Source organism: Wyeomyia smithii, chromosome 3 (genome assembly GCF_029784165.1).
Source record: "Wyeomyia smithii strain HCP4-BCI-WySm-NY-G18 chromosome 3, ASM2978416v1, whole genome shotgun sequence".
Taxonomy (NCBI): Eukaryota; Metazoa; Arthropoda; class Insecta; order Diptera; family Culicidae; genus Wyeomyia; species Wyeomyia smithii.
In genome coordinates, this window is record NC_073696.1 from 92,622,905 (window position 1) to 92,640,327 (window position 17,423).

At 36.4% G+C, this 17,423-nt stretch overlaps 1 protein-coding gene across 3 annotated transcripts in view; it reads right to left on the bottom strand.

The window, feature by feature from the left end:
• LOC129726952 (laminin subunit alpha-1) overlaps window positions 1–17,423 on the bottom strand; it is a 399,452-nt gene that overhangs the window by 214,105 nt on the left and 167,924 nt on the right. For all 3 annotated transcript variants that reach the window (XR_008728436.1, XM_055684266.1, XM_055684268.1), the window contains 2 exons: window positions 15,873–16,053; window positions 15,622–15,808 (listed from right to left, as the gene is read on the bottom strand). Coding sequence is in view for 2 of the 3 variants with exons in the window: in XM_055684266.1 (XP_055540241.1) it covers window positions 15,622–15,808; window positions 15,873–16,053 (368 nt within the window). In the remaining variant the exon portion in view is untranslated. The remainder of the gene's footprint in view (window positions 1–15,621; window positions 15,809–15,872; window positions 16,054–17,423) is intronic.

A 17,423-nucleotide genomic window follows, 5' to 3' on the forward strand; every position in this document is an offset into this window, starting at 1 on the left:
ACAAATGTGAGAATAAGATGAATATAGGTGCAGCTAGCTGTTGAGATGAATAATGGAGCAATTACCCTACGTTGCAGTGGCGTAACGAGAAATTATTTCTGATGCGAAAAGGACTAAAATCCTAAGAAGCGGAAAAAAATGACTTTGATTATTTTCACTCAATTCGAACATGTCCCAAACATGCCGGAAGTGACATAAATGGTAACAAACATGTCAGAAGGGGTAAAAAAGGTAAAACAAAAATTAAAAACGAATACCACAACAATTAAATTCCAGATAATCGAGTCTAGAATTCCGGATAATCGTGTCTCCGGATAATCGAGTCCGACCTGTATCAATAAAATCAACCTGGCAGCACGTCTCGGGATGAAAGTCCCCGAGAAATTTTTATTCAAATCCCGGGATCCCGAAAAATGTTTCCTGCAATGAAAATTATTGGTAAATCTAGTTAAAATTTTAGACCACTTCGAAATTATGTAGCAAGATTGCATAATCATTTGCAAACCCCTGAGCAGCATGCATGATCTCTTCCACTCTTTCTCCATGAATATGCTTTTCGAAGTGAAAGAGTCTTCCAGTCCCAAATCCCAGTTATTTTTTTAAAATGTTTGTTTAGTTACCATCTGATCTCTTCCCATTTCTATGAAAACTTTTGCCGAGAAGACGAATCTTCTGAGCCCTACCGCTTGACCGAAATTCGAATACATAGTTGGTTTTCATTGGCACCCTAATATTTCTTCGTGATCGTCATCGCTCCTGTTCTGTGATATAGAATCCGAAACAAAAAAATTGCCGTTGTTTTCTTTTCTTTTATTTCCCCGTATCCCGGGATTTCCCGGGAAATCAAATTTTTATTTCCCAAATCCCCAGAAGCTCCTTTTCTCTGATCATTTCTAAAATGCGCCATTTTAATTTATAATATTTAATTTATAATTTAATTGAAATAATGGAATGGACAAAAATGAAAAAAAAATACATGAAAAACGACACAATAATATGCTTACTTACGAAATTTCGCAATATAATATTAGCTTGAAAATGGAGTCTGTTGTTGAACTAGAGGTCGTACTCATAAGGACTAAATACTAGAAACTGCAGGATGCATGAATCGAATCCTAGTAATCAAAGCAGCTTTGTCAAAATGGCATTTTAATATTTTTCCTCGCTGCACTTAAGGGGTTATATACCATTAGCTCGAGAAAGAAGAGCAAAATTTGGAATTTTTTTCTAAGCCTTACTTTTTTTCCTGCAAAGTTTCAAGTTTAGCCTATGCAGCCGTGACGTGGCAAAGCGCTTCAACTTTCTCCCTATTGCTCAGATCTCCATGAAAATTTGTGACAATGTTCTCAACAAGTTGTACTTTGAGATGATGCAAAAAATTGTTCGATTTTTTGAAAACTAAAAACGTATAAAACCCCTTAATAGCCACAGCAGAAACGTTTTCGGCATATCTCTGCCCACAATATAATAAATCGTTATTCATCTCTTTTTGATGTTTTCTTGCACACACAGCACTTTTGATCCTCATACCGCTCACAAACAACCACCGCACACTGGGCCAGAAATGGAATCTAGCGGAACGGAATTTATGGTGCTCTCAGGGTTCGACCAATCGGTTTTCGATCTTCTACAAAGTTTCTTGGTATAGTCAGGGCTTTATTTTGGATGTTTGAATTAGTTCGGAACTTAGCCGCAAAGGTGGCGTTGCGATGCTAACTTTTTTCCCTTACACGCTAGAGCTTTGCAGTATTCGACAAAGCTGTAGATCTCTAAATTCCATGAAACTTTACACAGTACCCAAAATTTCTAACTCTTCAAGTTTCAGAGATCTGCGAGTTTTTATAAATTTCAGGTTTTATTAGGATAATTTTATGAGTTCACTCGAATTAATTTCTTACAAATTTTTTCTCTATAGAATTTGAATAATTACGTCGTTTTCTTCCGAGTATAGAAGTTTTTGAAGTACTTAAGTGAAAATATTACACAAAATTTGAAAAAGTGGAAGAGGTTGTTTATAAGAAACGACCGCAAGGTTAACGTAGAATTACGACAGCCTGTCTTATGTCAATAATTTTTTGCAATAGCTTTGGAAATACACTCGATTAGGGTTAATCATTTTAATGGTGTGAAGCGATATATTTTTCCGTATTTGTTTCGTATATCATTTTTGGTTAAAAAATGAACGGAATCCGTTGGAAACTAGCTGAGTTCAGAACTTTTGAAAGTGGGCAATATTCGTGACAGTGTTAATGAATCGTAATATACATCACACTGCTGCGCAATTGCAGCAGCATCAAACTGCAATCAAAGTTGCAATTTAGTGATAACCATTCATTATGCTCTTGCAAATATATTTAGCAGCCTTGTAAAAGGTTGGTTGCTGCAGTTGTAAATTTCATTCAATTATCGCATAAATGCTTCATGGTCCCTATAGCGCGCGATATCCGCTCTGACAAAGATTTTTTACGCACGTTGTGGGAAGAATCTTTGTCAGTTATTTCCAGTTATATCATTCTACAACGTTCGGAACAAAGAGGATGGACTACGCTGCTCACTGTTTGTCGGTATATAAGCGAAATTTGAGCATGGAAGCGCATTATTTTATCGTCAACTGTGTACGCTGTCAACAAATGTATCATCATTGAGATGGCACCAGAGGCAAGCGACAAAGGAGCCAGGAAATTCGTCACAACAGGTCAACCCTCGTTGTAAGGAGAAACATTTTCGGTTGCTTCCCGGTTGGCGGATTACAACAAACGTTCTATTATTACACTTGCCGCAAAGTTCAGACCGCCGTACGTTTGCTGCTCCAAGTAAATTGTTACATTCCTCTTGTCAACCTTTTGTTGCCTTATAAAGGCAACAATATAACATGTATCGTGTGTTGCACGGCTTGATGGAAGAAGATGTTCCCGTTCTCGTATCGGATATAAGGGTCGCAGTTATGCTGTGATGTCAAGCACCAACCGTCTTCTTGAAAACGTTACATATTTGTTAATGAAGTGTTATGAATTGTCTAAAACGGACTTAGCGCCGTGAGCAGAACTTGCTGAACTATTTTGTTTGGAACCGGATTTGTTTCGCATATACCGCTTGTGATGCACTGTGTTAATGAATCGTAATATACATCACACTGCTGCGCAATTGCAGCAGCATCAAACTGCAATCAAAGTTGCAGTTTAGTAATAACCATTCATTATGCTCTTCCAAATACATTTAGTAGCCTTGAAAAAGGCTGGTTGCTGCAGTTGCAAATTTCATTCAATTATCGCATAAATGCTTCATGGTCCCTATAGCGCGCAATATCCGCTCTGACAAAGATTTTTTACGCACGTTGTGGAATGGGATAACTGAAAAAAATAGGTATGACTAAAGCCGCGTGGAAGCAGATTGTCGAACTATAACCGTTTTGATTTAAGACGAAATAGCGTAAGTGCTGCATTTCTGCTATCTGCTGCCATTCAGCACTAGAACAAGTATATATTACAACCGGCCACCAACACATTCTTGAGGCAATGTTGAATTTTTCTTGTCTTGCGAATGCTGAAATTTGCGGTTTTCCGCCTATTACACATGATGAAAAATCTTAACTACTTCAATCACATATTTATGGAGCACCAACAGGTGCTATTATATTTGACAACAGTAACAAACTGGAACCATTCGCCGATGATTTTAGTTCTCCCGTTTTTTTTTTTCAGTAGAATTGCCTGCCTTTTCCAATATTTCTGCAGCTACCGAAAACTCCATAACAGCCGCCAGATAGTCAGGTGCTTAAGTATCAACGCCCCCAGCGCGATCAGTCAGAAATTGAAACCCGGCTTTTCTTTCTTCTTCACGATCAGCAACCAACGTCCGTGTGATATCGGCACAAACATGGAATGAATTATACATAAAACACAAAGCGCGCATTCTTAGTCAACTAGGTATATTCTGTCGACCTTGTTAAGGAAAGAAGCATTGTGCGACCAATCAGAGGTCGACATTTGCGTTTCGACAAGGCTTGACAGTTTTCAATAGTACAATCGTTCGAACAATCAGATTACAACTTTCTGCATTTGGACGGGTGCTTGGTTGATTTTCCAATCGATTACTGCAAAAATGACGAAAATCGGTTGAAAACTGACTGAGCTTAAAACGGTTGAAAATGGACAATTTTTGTGACGCTCTCGATGTTTTTGGTTTTTGAAATTGGATCCCTGTAATGAAACTGGTCCCCTGTCTATGTTGCCGTAAGACGTAATTCTACGTCAAAAAAAAATTTAATTTAGTAGCGTGTAAGAAAAAAAAGTTGGTGTCAAAGCGCCATCTCTGCGGCCATATCGCGAACTAAACTGAGCATCAAGTTGAAGTTCTCATTACGCTGAGAAACTTTGCTGAAGACTGCACATAGGTTGGATAAAGTTTTAAAGCACTGGACCGTGTATTTCATGCAATAAATACATGGCAATTGTATTTTTACATGAAACCTATGGTAATATTCAAACTGAAATGAGCATGAGGATGAGCATGAGCATGATTGACCGCCCGCGGTTGCTAATCCGTTATTGCCAGATCAGCTGTAATTACACAGAGAACCAACGGATGATGCTTGGGATTAACATTCAGCCTCAATGTGTAAAAACTGGTGACCTTAATCCAGCGCCGGCCGCATCCGAATGCAGGTCAATGAAGGAGTGTGTATAGGAATATGTTGACGTGATACTCGATTTATTGAAAGCCGAGAACACCTCTGCACTTCCACGAGAAATCACTGGGATGTTGGAGAAAAGGGTAGGTTTGCAGCAGGTTTCGTTTTGGTAAACGATGCGCTGAGTTCTAGTACCGGGTTTATAATAACAAATATCGCACGTACGAGTTTATTATATCTTCGACGGAAATCAAAACGCGATCCGAACTCATTCCAGTTAATGATGTAACACCGCAAAAATAAAGCGCACGCGAGGATACCGGACTCATGACTCAATCAAGACAGACTCAAAGATTCGAAAATCTGTTTATGAAGTCATTATGCAACTACCGAAGCGTATCTCTCATTGATTTATCTCAGCTGACTACACAATGTTATGAAAGCTACGAGAGTTGAGTCTACGTAAACGCCTCGCCACTCCTATCACTTCTTCCTGAAGTGACCTTCATTATACCGAAAATTATAACACGGTTAAAACCAATCTGTAGAAAATACGACCTCATGAAAGGTATCGACGTGAAGTCTCTAGATATTCGGTGACCCGGACATCTGGCTTTGAGCTTAACAGGTCGACTAACGACGTTTCTTGTAAATTGTTCGTCTGTTCTTGAAAAGTGATTTCCTGATTTGAGACCGATTTAAAGCAGAAATAAACAATAGAGTTTTATTAGGGCCACGCACAGGTGTGTGTGGTATATTCTAGTGAAACGCAAAATGTTATTCTACACTATGTGGACGATTTAATATTCAAACTGAAATACCACAAAAACTCAAAAAACACATCTTTCAAAATTTCAGAAAATGTAGATTTTTTGATGGACAATTTTAAGAGAAAATCATGGTTTGCTAATACTTGCTACCCGCTGAGCTATCTACTTCACAAAATTATGTATTTTTTTCAAATTTTGTGTAATATTTTTACTTAAGTACTTCAAAAACTTCTGTAATCGGAAGATAACGACGTAATTATTCAATTTCTATCAAGAAAAAATTTGTAAGAATGAACTCATAAAATTATTACAATAAACCTAAATTAATCCACCTAGCGGTCAGACCCAGCCTTTCTCATTCAAACTTTTATTTGTAAAAATAGATTTACATGAACGCTTCAATCCAATGATTGTATATTCACTCTTTAGGTTCTAAAATATTGATGTTGTAATCTATACATATGAAAATGTAGTCCGGTCTGTCTGTCTGTTTGATCCATATAGGCTCGAAAAGTACCGAACCGATCGACGTGAAAATTTGTATGTAGGGGTTTTTGGTGCCGATAAAGGTTCTTATGATAGTTTGAGACCCCTCCCTCTTCTATAAGGGAGGGGTTCCATACAAATGAAACACAAATTTCTGCGAATCTCGAGAACTAATCAACTAAATGGAACCAAATTTGGCAGGTAAATGTTTTTAGTGGTAAAAAATATGTCCATAATATTTTGACACCCCTACTTCTTTTGAAAGTGAGGGGTGCCATACAAATGAAACACAAATTTCTGCACATCTCGAGAACTAACCGAGTAAATGGAACCAAATTTAGCATGTGAATGTTTTCAGGGGTAACAAATATGTCCATAATGGTTCGACACCCCTCCTTCTTCTATAAGGGAGGGGTCTCATACAAATGAAACACAAATGAATATATTCAGAATTAAGGTGATGAACAGAAGCCAAAAGTCGGTGATGTTGTCATTTCGATAAAACCAATCATTTTAAACGATTTGTTATTTGACCTAGATCATATCCTATGGCCGTTCGTTGTGCATTTGCAGATTTTAAACACATCGCAAGGAATCAATGAATTTGGAACGTTCAAATAGTACGATACCACATTTAAATTATGTTGAGGTCACATATATCGATCAAACCAGGTATAGTTTTCAATAGTCTTTGAATTTCTCTTCTTTTCATAACTTACATATCAAATTGTTATGAAGTTTGTTATTTGTAAGTTTGAGAGATGACTCGTTCGTATGACACTAGTTATGTTCAAATAAGTCATGAAATCTTTGAGATAATAGACATTCGTTGTTTTATTAACAACTTAATACATAACGGTGGCTTAAGATCAATTATAATCAAATGAAATGGGAACGTATAGGGCAGCCAAACTTTGAAACCAAGTGTTCAATTATAATTCATCAGTTAACCCTTAACTAGCCCGCTCATCTGATAATAATATTTATCAAATCGGTTGTGTAGTTTCTGAGATAATGAAGTTTCGTGATTTTCACATTTTGGTACTTTACAGACGAAGTTACAGTCCGATTACAGTAAAATTCAATAGGGTGTTACGAGGCAGCTAGACTTATTAGTTGATACTTATTTTGTGGGAATCGGGTCAGCCATCTCTGAGAAAAGTGAGTGAGTTCAAGTAGTCTTCGAAATATGTTCCTTTTCAAAGCTGGATTTCACATTCTTAAACATAACAGGCAAAGTAATAGTCTGATTGCAAAACAAATCAATAGGGTCTTATGGGGCAACTAGACCTTCCATTTGACACTGATTTTATGAAAATCGGTTCAGCCATCTCTGAGAAACATGAGTGAGATTAAGTACCCAGATAACCAGAAATCGTATAAAAATGGCAATACAAAATCGTATAAACATCCAGATTCAATCGAAATTGTGTAAAGTTCATGTTATAACCAGTTCAAGTTATCTTTCATCATATATGGGTCGTACAGTCCGTGATATATGAATGCATATTGTTCCTCGTATAAATGCACACAAAAAATCAGGTTTCATCGCAGTAAAGTTGTCTACAGTGCTAATCTTAATTGCAGTGCAAAATTGTAGGATTTCTAATATATGTGATCCACGATGATATTCATATTCCTTGAAAACTCCTATAACAGTTGTTAGAAGATTGCATAATGAATTTTATACAATTTACTTTTTCGTGACAGTTAAAATCGTCTATTATGAAACACATACAGCCGAGTTTCGCATAAACATGGGCAATGCCTTGAAAGATTTTTAATGTTTGTTGATTGCAATTGCTTGAATCGCCTAACAGTTCAAAAGAAGGTCAATGCAGATCGCATGTTATTATTCCTTCGTATATGAGGTAATATTGAGTTACATATTGACATCAGAGTCCAAATAGATTTGGGTCAACATTAAAGACAATAAGTGACATTATCGTTCATTGCATCCTAAAAAAACTTACGTTGTTTACCCTGGTGTGTGGTTTTCCAAGTCTAGTCATTTGACGAAAAATATCGTTTTGATCCGAAGGTTCATTCAGAAATGACGTAACAAAATGTGGTCAGCTTATATAGGAACTGATAAACTAACCGATTTTTTTTTCCAGCGGTTTGATTGATTTGAGTCCTTTTGGTGATAGATGCGTTTGTTAGGATTTGGAGGGTAAATTTTAATCCGAAAATATACTTAAAATTAAATGACAACTTCGAAAGATATGTTGAAAAAAAAAACAAAACGTGTGAAAACGCCTAGTACATTGCAGTATCTTGGAGGTAACTAATTGAATGATATGAATGATAGCGTAGTGTACAAAAACAATCTTGAAAAATACATTTGGATTATCTCAGCAATGGATGTATTGATTTGATTTCCTTGGCTGCAATTGGAAGGGCTTGAAGGCCATTAGGTCATCATCGGACATTTGTTTGATCCGATGGTTCATGCAAAAGTTACAAAACAAAACGTGTTTACATGATATGAGACCAATTAAACATGCTATGATAGCAATTGAACAAAAAAAATCCTAACATCAGTTTGACCAAATGAAGCAATTTGGTGCTAGGAATGTTCGTAAGAATATTCTGAAATATTCTTACTAAGCAAAATAAGTAAAGCTAAGCAAAGTAAGCAAAGCCTTGATGCTACATTCCGATTTGTTCATTATACACAGACTTCGCAGTCGAATGTTTAGCGTAAAGGACAATTGCGGGGCTAGCGCTACGATCCTACTAACACTAACAGTTTCTCCCGAGCCGAGACTCGAACCCACGACGACTGGCTTGTTAGACCATCTCGGGAGATCCATTCTAAATTTATTTCAATATACCTAAAAGTGCGAGTATAAATTGTGTAAATGTTGAACACTGCTCAACCAGGCTGTGCAAACACTAAATAGGTAGTTTTAGCATTAGCGTATTCGTAACCCATATGTGTGAAAATTCTCACACTGGGATGAAACAAATAAACACATACTTTTACACATGTCCCACGTAGCCTTTTGATTGATTTGATTTTGATGCGAATTACAAGAATGCACCTTTATACATTTCTAAAATCAGTCAAACCGTTGAAAAAAAATCAATTAGTTTATCAGTTCCCATGTAAATTGATCACCCTTTGTTACGTCATTTTTGAATGAAACTTCGGATCAAAACGATATTTTCCATCAACTAACTAGACTTGAAGCTCTTTGAAGAACAATCGAATCGGTTCAGCCGTTGCTGAGAAAATCGAGATATATTGGTCGTAAGAATGAAAATAAACACACATACACATACTCCCGCACACATACACACCTTATTCGATTTTTGAAACAGGATTTATTGGTACCTATAGCTTCAGGTATAAAAGCACTCAATGAAAAAAATATGTTTGGGGCAAAATTAAGTTGTTTCTTGTCCAAAATAAATTCGAATGTTGTATGTGTGGAAATCCACACACCAGGGTAAACAACGTAAGTTTTTAAATATCTCATCAACCAAAAATATTTTTCCCTTGAAGAAAATGTATTTTGTGTAAGATTGATGGTTTAGGAATTGTCAAGAAATTTCATCAAAATCGATCGAGTAGTTTTCGAAAAAAAAAATCAAAACAACATTCATTTGTGTGGTTTTCCACACAACGGTTCAATGAAGGATATATACGATTTACAGGTTCGTACGATTTGAGGCATTCAACAGTACTAGATAAAATTCGTTGACATGCAGCATCGTAAAATGACTCTAAGGATAGGGAATAAGAGTAGTGATCGGGACGTTGGGGGTTCGAGGCTGAACACAGCTTTGTAAAAATATAATAAAAAAAATGCCGCATCCAACCTCAATAATTTTAAAACATACCAAAAACTGTACTAAGTTGAATGTCACGCGTACTTCTCATTAAAAAAAATTGAATAAATTGTTGCTACTCAATTTTATGTTTAACAGAAATGTTCATACCTCAGATTTTATGCAAAAGGTAACTGTTGTAGAATTGTAAAAAATGGAATAAAAAGTTGTATATCTTTAACTGCGCGAACCATTTTGGTACGTATATTGCCTCCACTTTGGTACTTATAAGCTCATATAGAACGTTATATACAACTTTATCAGATTGTACAAGGGTGCTTATATCCCAACAACAACTGAAATATACGGACCAAATTGTTGGCTGGGTAGTCTTCAAAACACGTTTCTTTTCATACCTTTTGAACCACAAGTTCGATCTTTATGAAATTCAAAAGTTAAGGGTATTTTAGGTAGCTCGTTCATTTGAAATCAATTTTGTTCAAATCGGTTGTGTAGTTTTTGAGATATTGATGTTTCATGATTTTTACATTTTGATACATAACCTCTAAACTAAAAATCCGATTACAATGAAATTTAATAGGGTCTTATGGGACAACGAGACCTTTCATTTCCAATTAATTTCATGAAAATCGGTCCAGCCATCTCTGAGAAAAGTGAGTGAGAATAAAAATCTGCACAAACACACACACACACACATACACACACACACACACACACACACACACACACACACACACACACACACACACACACACACACACACACATACACACACTTTCTAGGAGAAAGGAAAAAAAGTCGAAATTAGAGACGTTATATATCCAAAACAAGAAGAGTTAAAAGAAAAGTGTCTTCGACAAAGTTTTTTGTAAAAACTTTATCTATAACTTTGCTGAAGACACCATTTCTCTAAAAAGTAAGGCTAGAAAGATTTTGCAGCGCCACTAGCGGTTGAGTTTCGAACTAAATTTTTGCCTTTCTCCTAGAAAGGTATAGCAATCACTTGCAAAACCGAAAGTATAAAAGTGCTCCAAAGGGCCGAATTGCATATATCACTCGACTCAGCTCGACGAGCTGAGCATTTTCTGTATGTATGTGTATGTGTGTGTGTGTGTATGTGTGTGTGTGTATGTGTGTGTATGTGCAGATTTTTATTCTCACTCACTTTTCTCAGAGATGGCTGGACCGATTTTCATGAAATTAATTGCAAATGAAAGGTCTTGGTGCCCCATAAGACCCTCTTAAATTTCATTGTGATCGGATTTTTAGTTTAAAGGTTATATATCAAAATGTAAAAATCATGAAACATCATTATCTCAGAAACTACACTACCGATTTGAACAAAATTGATTTCAAATGAACGAGCTACTTAAAAAATCCTGAACTTTTGAATTTTATGAAGATTGAACTTGTGGTTCAAAAGTTATGAAAAGAAACGTGTTTTAGAGACTGTTTAATCTCACTCATGTTTCTCAGAGATGGCTGGACCGATTTTCATGAAATTAATTGCAAATGAAAGGTCTCGTTGTCCCATAAGAACCTATTGAATTTCATTGTAATCGGATTTTTAGTTTAGAGGTCATGTATCAAAATGTAAAAATCATGAAACATCAGTAACTCGAAAACTACACAACCGATTTGAACACAATTAATTTCAAATGAACGGGCTACCTAAAATACTCTTAACTTTTGAATTTCATAAAGATTGAACTTGTGGTTCAAAAGTTATGACAAGAAACGTGTTTTGAAGACTACTTAATCTCACTCATGTTTCTCAGAGATGGCTGAACCGATTTTCATAAAATCATCGTCAAATGGAAGATCTTGTTGTTCCATAAGACCCTATTGATTTGTTTTGCAATCAGACTATTACTTTGCCTGTTATGTTTAAAAATGTGAAATCCAGCTTTGAAAAGGAACATATTTCGAAGACTACTTGAACTTACTCACTTTTCTCAGAGATGACTGACCCGATTTCCACAAAATTAGTGTCAACTAATAAGTCTAGCTGTCTCGTAACACCCTATTGAATTTTACTGTAATCGGACTGTAACTTTGTCTGTAAAGTACCAAAATGTAAAAATCATGAAACTTCATTATCTCAGAAACTACACAACCGACTTGATCAATATTATTATCAGATGAGCGGGCTAGTTAAGGGTTAACAGATGAAATCTGATTGAACTCGTGGTTTCAAAGTTTGGCTGCCCTATACGTTCCCATTTCATTTGATTATAATTGAACTTAAGCCACCGTTATGTATTAAATTGTTAATAAAACAACAAATGTCTACTATTTCAAAGATTACATGACTTATTTGAACATAACTAGTGTCATACGAACGAGTCATCTCTCAAATTTACAAATAACAAACTTCATAACAATTTGATATGTGGCTCAAAAGTTATGTAATGAAAAGGAATTCGAAGGCTATTTAAAACTATACCTGCTTTGATTGATATATGTGATCTCCACATAATTTAAATGTGGTTTTGTGCTATTTGAACGTTCCAAATTCATTGATTCTTTGCGATGTGTTTAAAGTCTGCAAATGCACGACGAATCGGCCATAGGATATGATCAAAGTCAAAAGACAAATCGTTTGAAATGATTGGTTTTATCGAAATGACAACATCCTCGGAATTTGGCTTCTGTACATCGCCCTAATTCTGCATATATTTATATTGGGTGGTATTCGGTCATTTTCAGCAAATTTTCTGGCATCAATCAGACACCGGAAATACTCATATTGGGAGGTATTTAGTTATTTTGGTTTTTTTTATGGGGGGGATTTGTTAGTAGTTTAAGTATTTATGATACATATTAGTAAATAATGAGTATGTGTGTCCAATCACAAATGGTGACTTCTCAACACTGTTAGAAATTTGTAATTTCAATTGTTAGGATTCGTTTGCTTTCGCAATTAGGACATATCATTCGTAGGGATTTAAACCTACTTGTCAGAAAAGGGGAAGTAAACTTACAACTAACTTAATTGCTAACTTATTGGCTATAAAGAGAGCTTATCGTAGCAATTGAGGATTGCAACGATTTTTGTCGAAAATTGTTAATAATTTTATTTGACATAGCTTCTAATGGTTCAACACCAGTAAGTTTATGTAATTCGAGTGTACCAAACCAAGGAGGACGCTTCAAAATCATTTTCAGAATTTTATTCTGAATCCTTTGGAAGTAGTTAGTTATTTTGGTTGTTTTCCAGAAACTAACGGTGGTCGTCTTTAAATTCAAAATGGTGTCAAGGGTCAATGTTTGGTTTCTATGCATCATCTCGATTACGGAAATATCCATGTTGAGTATTATTTGGTAATTTTCGGCTGTTTCCTATAAGTTGCCATTTAGCGATTCAAAATGGTGCCTGAGGTCAATTGTTAGCTCATTGCATCATTCTGGTTCAAGAGATACTCATATTGGATGGTATTTGGTTATTTTAGGCAGTTTTTCACAAACCGGAAGTCGCCATCTTGGATTTCAAAAGATATTTAAGATAATTTCTGGCCTCTGAGCGTCATTCTGGTTGAAGAAACACCCACATTGGGTGTAATTCGATCATTTTCCGCTGTTTCCCAGGAACCGGAAGTCGCCAACCTAGAATCCAAAATGGGGTCTTTGAACGATTTCAGCTGCTGTGTATTATTCTAGATCCGGAGATACTCATGTTAGGCGGAAATCGGCCATTTTTGGCTGTTTTCCAGAAACCACAAGTTGCCATCCTACAATTCATAATGGTGTCTGTAGTCGATTTGTGGCTCCAGTGCATCATTAAGATCCCGGAAATACCCATATTGGGTGATATTTGGTCGTTTGCCGCTGTTTTTCCGAAACCAGAAGTCGCCATCTTAGAATTCAAAATGGTATCTGTGGTCGATTTCAGCTCCTCCTCCTCATTCTTTATCCGGATATTATTATATTGGGTGGAAATCGGCCATTTTTGGCTATTTTCCAGAAACCGGAAGTTGCCATCTTACAATGCAAAATGTTGCCTAAGGTCGATTATGGAACATATTTGTTACCACTAAAAACATTCACCTGCCAAATATGGTTCCATTTAGTTGATTAGTTCGCGAGATGTGCAGAAATTTGTGCAGAAACATGTGCTTCTGGAAGAGGGAGGGGCGTCGAACCAATATGGACATATTTGTTACCCTTTAAAACATCCACATGCCAAATTCGGTTTCATTTGCTTGGTTTGTTCTTGAGTTGTGCAGAAATGTATGTTTCATTTGTATTGGACCCCTCCTTTCCAGAAGAGCGAGGGGTCCCAAACTATCATAGGAACCTTTATCGGGACCAAAAACCCCTACATACAAATTTTCACGTCGATCGGTTCGGTAGTTTTCGAGCCTATATGGATCAAACAGACAGACAGACCGGACTGCATTTTTATATGTATAGATTACAACATCAATATTTTAGAACCTTAAGAGTGAATATACATTTATCGGATTGAAGCGCTCATGTAAATCTATTTTTACAAATAAAAGTTTGAATGAGAAAGGCTGGGTCTGACCGCTAGGTGGATTAATTTAGGTTTTTTATCATGATTTGGAACTTTTTATATACTAGATATCTTTGGAAGATAGTATTTCAATAAAACCATTATTTGGAGAGCAAATGAATTAAGTTCACGTTTTTGAGACTGTGCAGTGTGCACTGACAGCACTAGAGAAATTCAAAACTGTTTCCGTAAAAATATTATATCTCGAGACTTACTCATATTACCTCAGGGAGACCAACGTGAATTTTTTTGAATAACACGATAAAAGTATCAAATTTTAAATAAAATTGACTGCATTTGCCAAACAATGAAAATTTATTTTCATATCACAAAAATAATCTATCTACCTTCAGGTTAAAAATGGTATTTATTTTGAATTCCTTAGTTTGTTTTGTTCTATATTTTCTATCAGTATTTTCCTATCTAAAACTCATTATAAATAATATAAACTCAAATATATGTTATTTTTGACTCGATAATGTATAGTAGGAAATATTTTTCTTTTTCAAATAGGATTTATCTTAGCTAAAATTTCGCAAAAGAGTCCATAAAATACGTAACGCTTCTAGAGAGTTGGGGGGGGGGGTCTATCAGACAAAGCATTGCAACCCATGCGGAAAATTTTAAAGGTCCATACAAAAGAAGAAGGTGTCTAAAATAGTTAAAAATCTTAAGGAAATGTTAAATTCTTCAGCGGTAGTTTTTAATAGGCTTCATTACTTCTTGCTTTCAATATTTCATGTGAAAATATAATTTCGAGTTTTTGTAAGCAAACATTGAAAAAGAAAAAAATAAAGTCAGTCATGAAAACAAACTAATTCTTTGCTAAATTTTAAACCGACTTCTCTTCACTTTCACCAGTATGATCTATAACTCTTAAATGAGTTATCCAGATCACCTCACCAACCCATCACGAGACCGTTATTCTTCCCGGAGGCCTGCAACGTATCGTGCGTTGTTCAGAATAGGCATCGTCATTCCGAAGAATTAAACGGCGCCCCACCTGTGTGTGCATCCGTTCGATGCTTCCCGCTGAACCTACTATGCAAGAATTGATTGGTTGCCAGCACACCCATCGGCCTCTTCGACCGAGCAGCACATTATTTGAAGTTATCGAGGCGAATAATACAAAATATGCATTGCCTGGCGGTACAATTCGACACACTCTACGGGTCTACGAGTATACCCTACTGAGCTGAAATGGATCGCGCTCTATCCACCGTCTTTCTCCTCCCATCGCTAGCGTTGATGTAATCATTTACATTCAATCTTGGCGGCGCTTCTTATCGCTCGGAACTAATTGATTCCGTACCCGGCGATAAGCAAACCGCTAATTTGTCACGGTCGTCGTCAATATAAGATGAAGAGCACAAACAAATAACTGCCTTCCGATATCATCATATTAGGGTTCATTTACTTACCTTCACAGCCACCGGGATGTTCCTCAGAAAGCCCGAAAAACTCCTCCGCACACTGGTCACATTTCAACCCCTGGGAGCCCAATGTACACTCACACTGACCACTAGTTTTATCACAAACACTACTCGTGGACCCATTCACATGACACTCGCAGGCCGGGCAATCAAGGGCCAAATTTCCGTGGCCTCTCTGAGGGAAAAAAAGTAAAAATAAGGTTATACGACACTTTTACAGGCTATGATGACACACTTACATCACACTCATCACAAAGCCGCCCTCCGTAGCGGGGCTTACAGATGCACTGTCCGGTAGTAACGTCGCAGAGATTCTCCAGTGCTCCGACCGCCGAACAACTGCACGGCTCACAACCCTCATCCGGAACGCCCCAATAGCCACTTTTGCACCGCTCACAACGCCAGCCTTCGGTGTTTCCTCTGAAAAGACGGAATTACATATTGTCATTTGGGTTGAGTATCATGATTAGACAAGTCCAAAGATGTATCATGATTCGATCATTTTTTACATGCAAAATTGGTTTATTATACTAATAGGTAAAAGCGAAAAAAATATAGCCTTATAGCTCAAAATAGTTGCCGTGTTCGTCGCTTCTACAATGACTTATAAGAAAATTCATTAGGTCTCTGAAAAAGTTATCATCACTAGGGGCATCAAAATTCACTGGAATGGTAAGAAGGCTATAAACTTTCTGTTTTTTATTCTAGTTTGAGCTCAAGGGTAAAACCTTTTTTTAACAATGTTATTTAACAAAAAAAATCAACATAATGGTAGGTATCATCAAACAACTCAAACTTGTTCAGAGCCCTTTTTTAGCCAAACGATTTTATTATCATTATATATAAGTTCCTGGGTAATAAGTTATTTAGTGAAAATTTTGCTTCAAAAATAGATTTATCGATAAATCACGATAAATGGTGCTGAAAAGTATTTAAGCTGACACAAAGATGGCGTTGCGAATAGAAAATCTTCGGGGTTGGCTGATTGTAACATTTACCAGAAAACTGTTAGAATTTCCGCAAGGACCGCAACAAGCTAGTTAAGATACCTCGATGAAACGGAAAATCTGGTACTGATTACCCACAACAGAAAGGAATTTCTGCGGTGATTCATGACAATGGATCAAACATGGGTCCAACACTGACACCAATCGGCAGCCTAGTGAAAGTCGTTCGAAACGCCCAAAAACGCAACAATGAGCCTGCAAAGAGTTGCCCAGTATATTTTGGGATCCGCACCAACCGCGAACATAGTGAAACAATCAAGAAACATTATTGATTGGACATTGAAATCATAGCAAATTGCCATATATGGTGAAAAAATGCTCTTTCACCAAGACAACACTCCCGCTCATTCTGCTTGTGACATGATCGATAAATTGAAAAAAAAATTCTTTCGAACTGGTCCCCACCCTCCTCCGTATTCGCCAGATTTAGCTCCAGTTGAAAAAGTAACCAGATTACTTACGTAATTTGTGAATGACTCCCTTTTTTGGTACAGATCAAAAGATCGGGCGGATCTAATTGAAATTTGAATGTTCTGGACCAGTGTATAACTTCCAATATTCTCAAGACAATTATTTTCGACTAAGTAAAAAATACTTTCAATAGGGCCTAAACTTTTTTATAGACCAGAAAAGGAAGCAATATAAAAAATTGGTCATTCTTATTTTTTTTATTGACTATAATGCAAGTTCGAGTCCCATCTGCTGGACTATATTTTTCCAGTTCCACTCCAGTTAGTACATATATATATATATATATATATATACAGGCCCTGTTCAATTTGG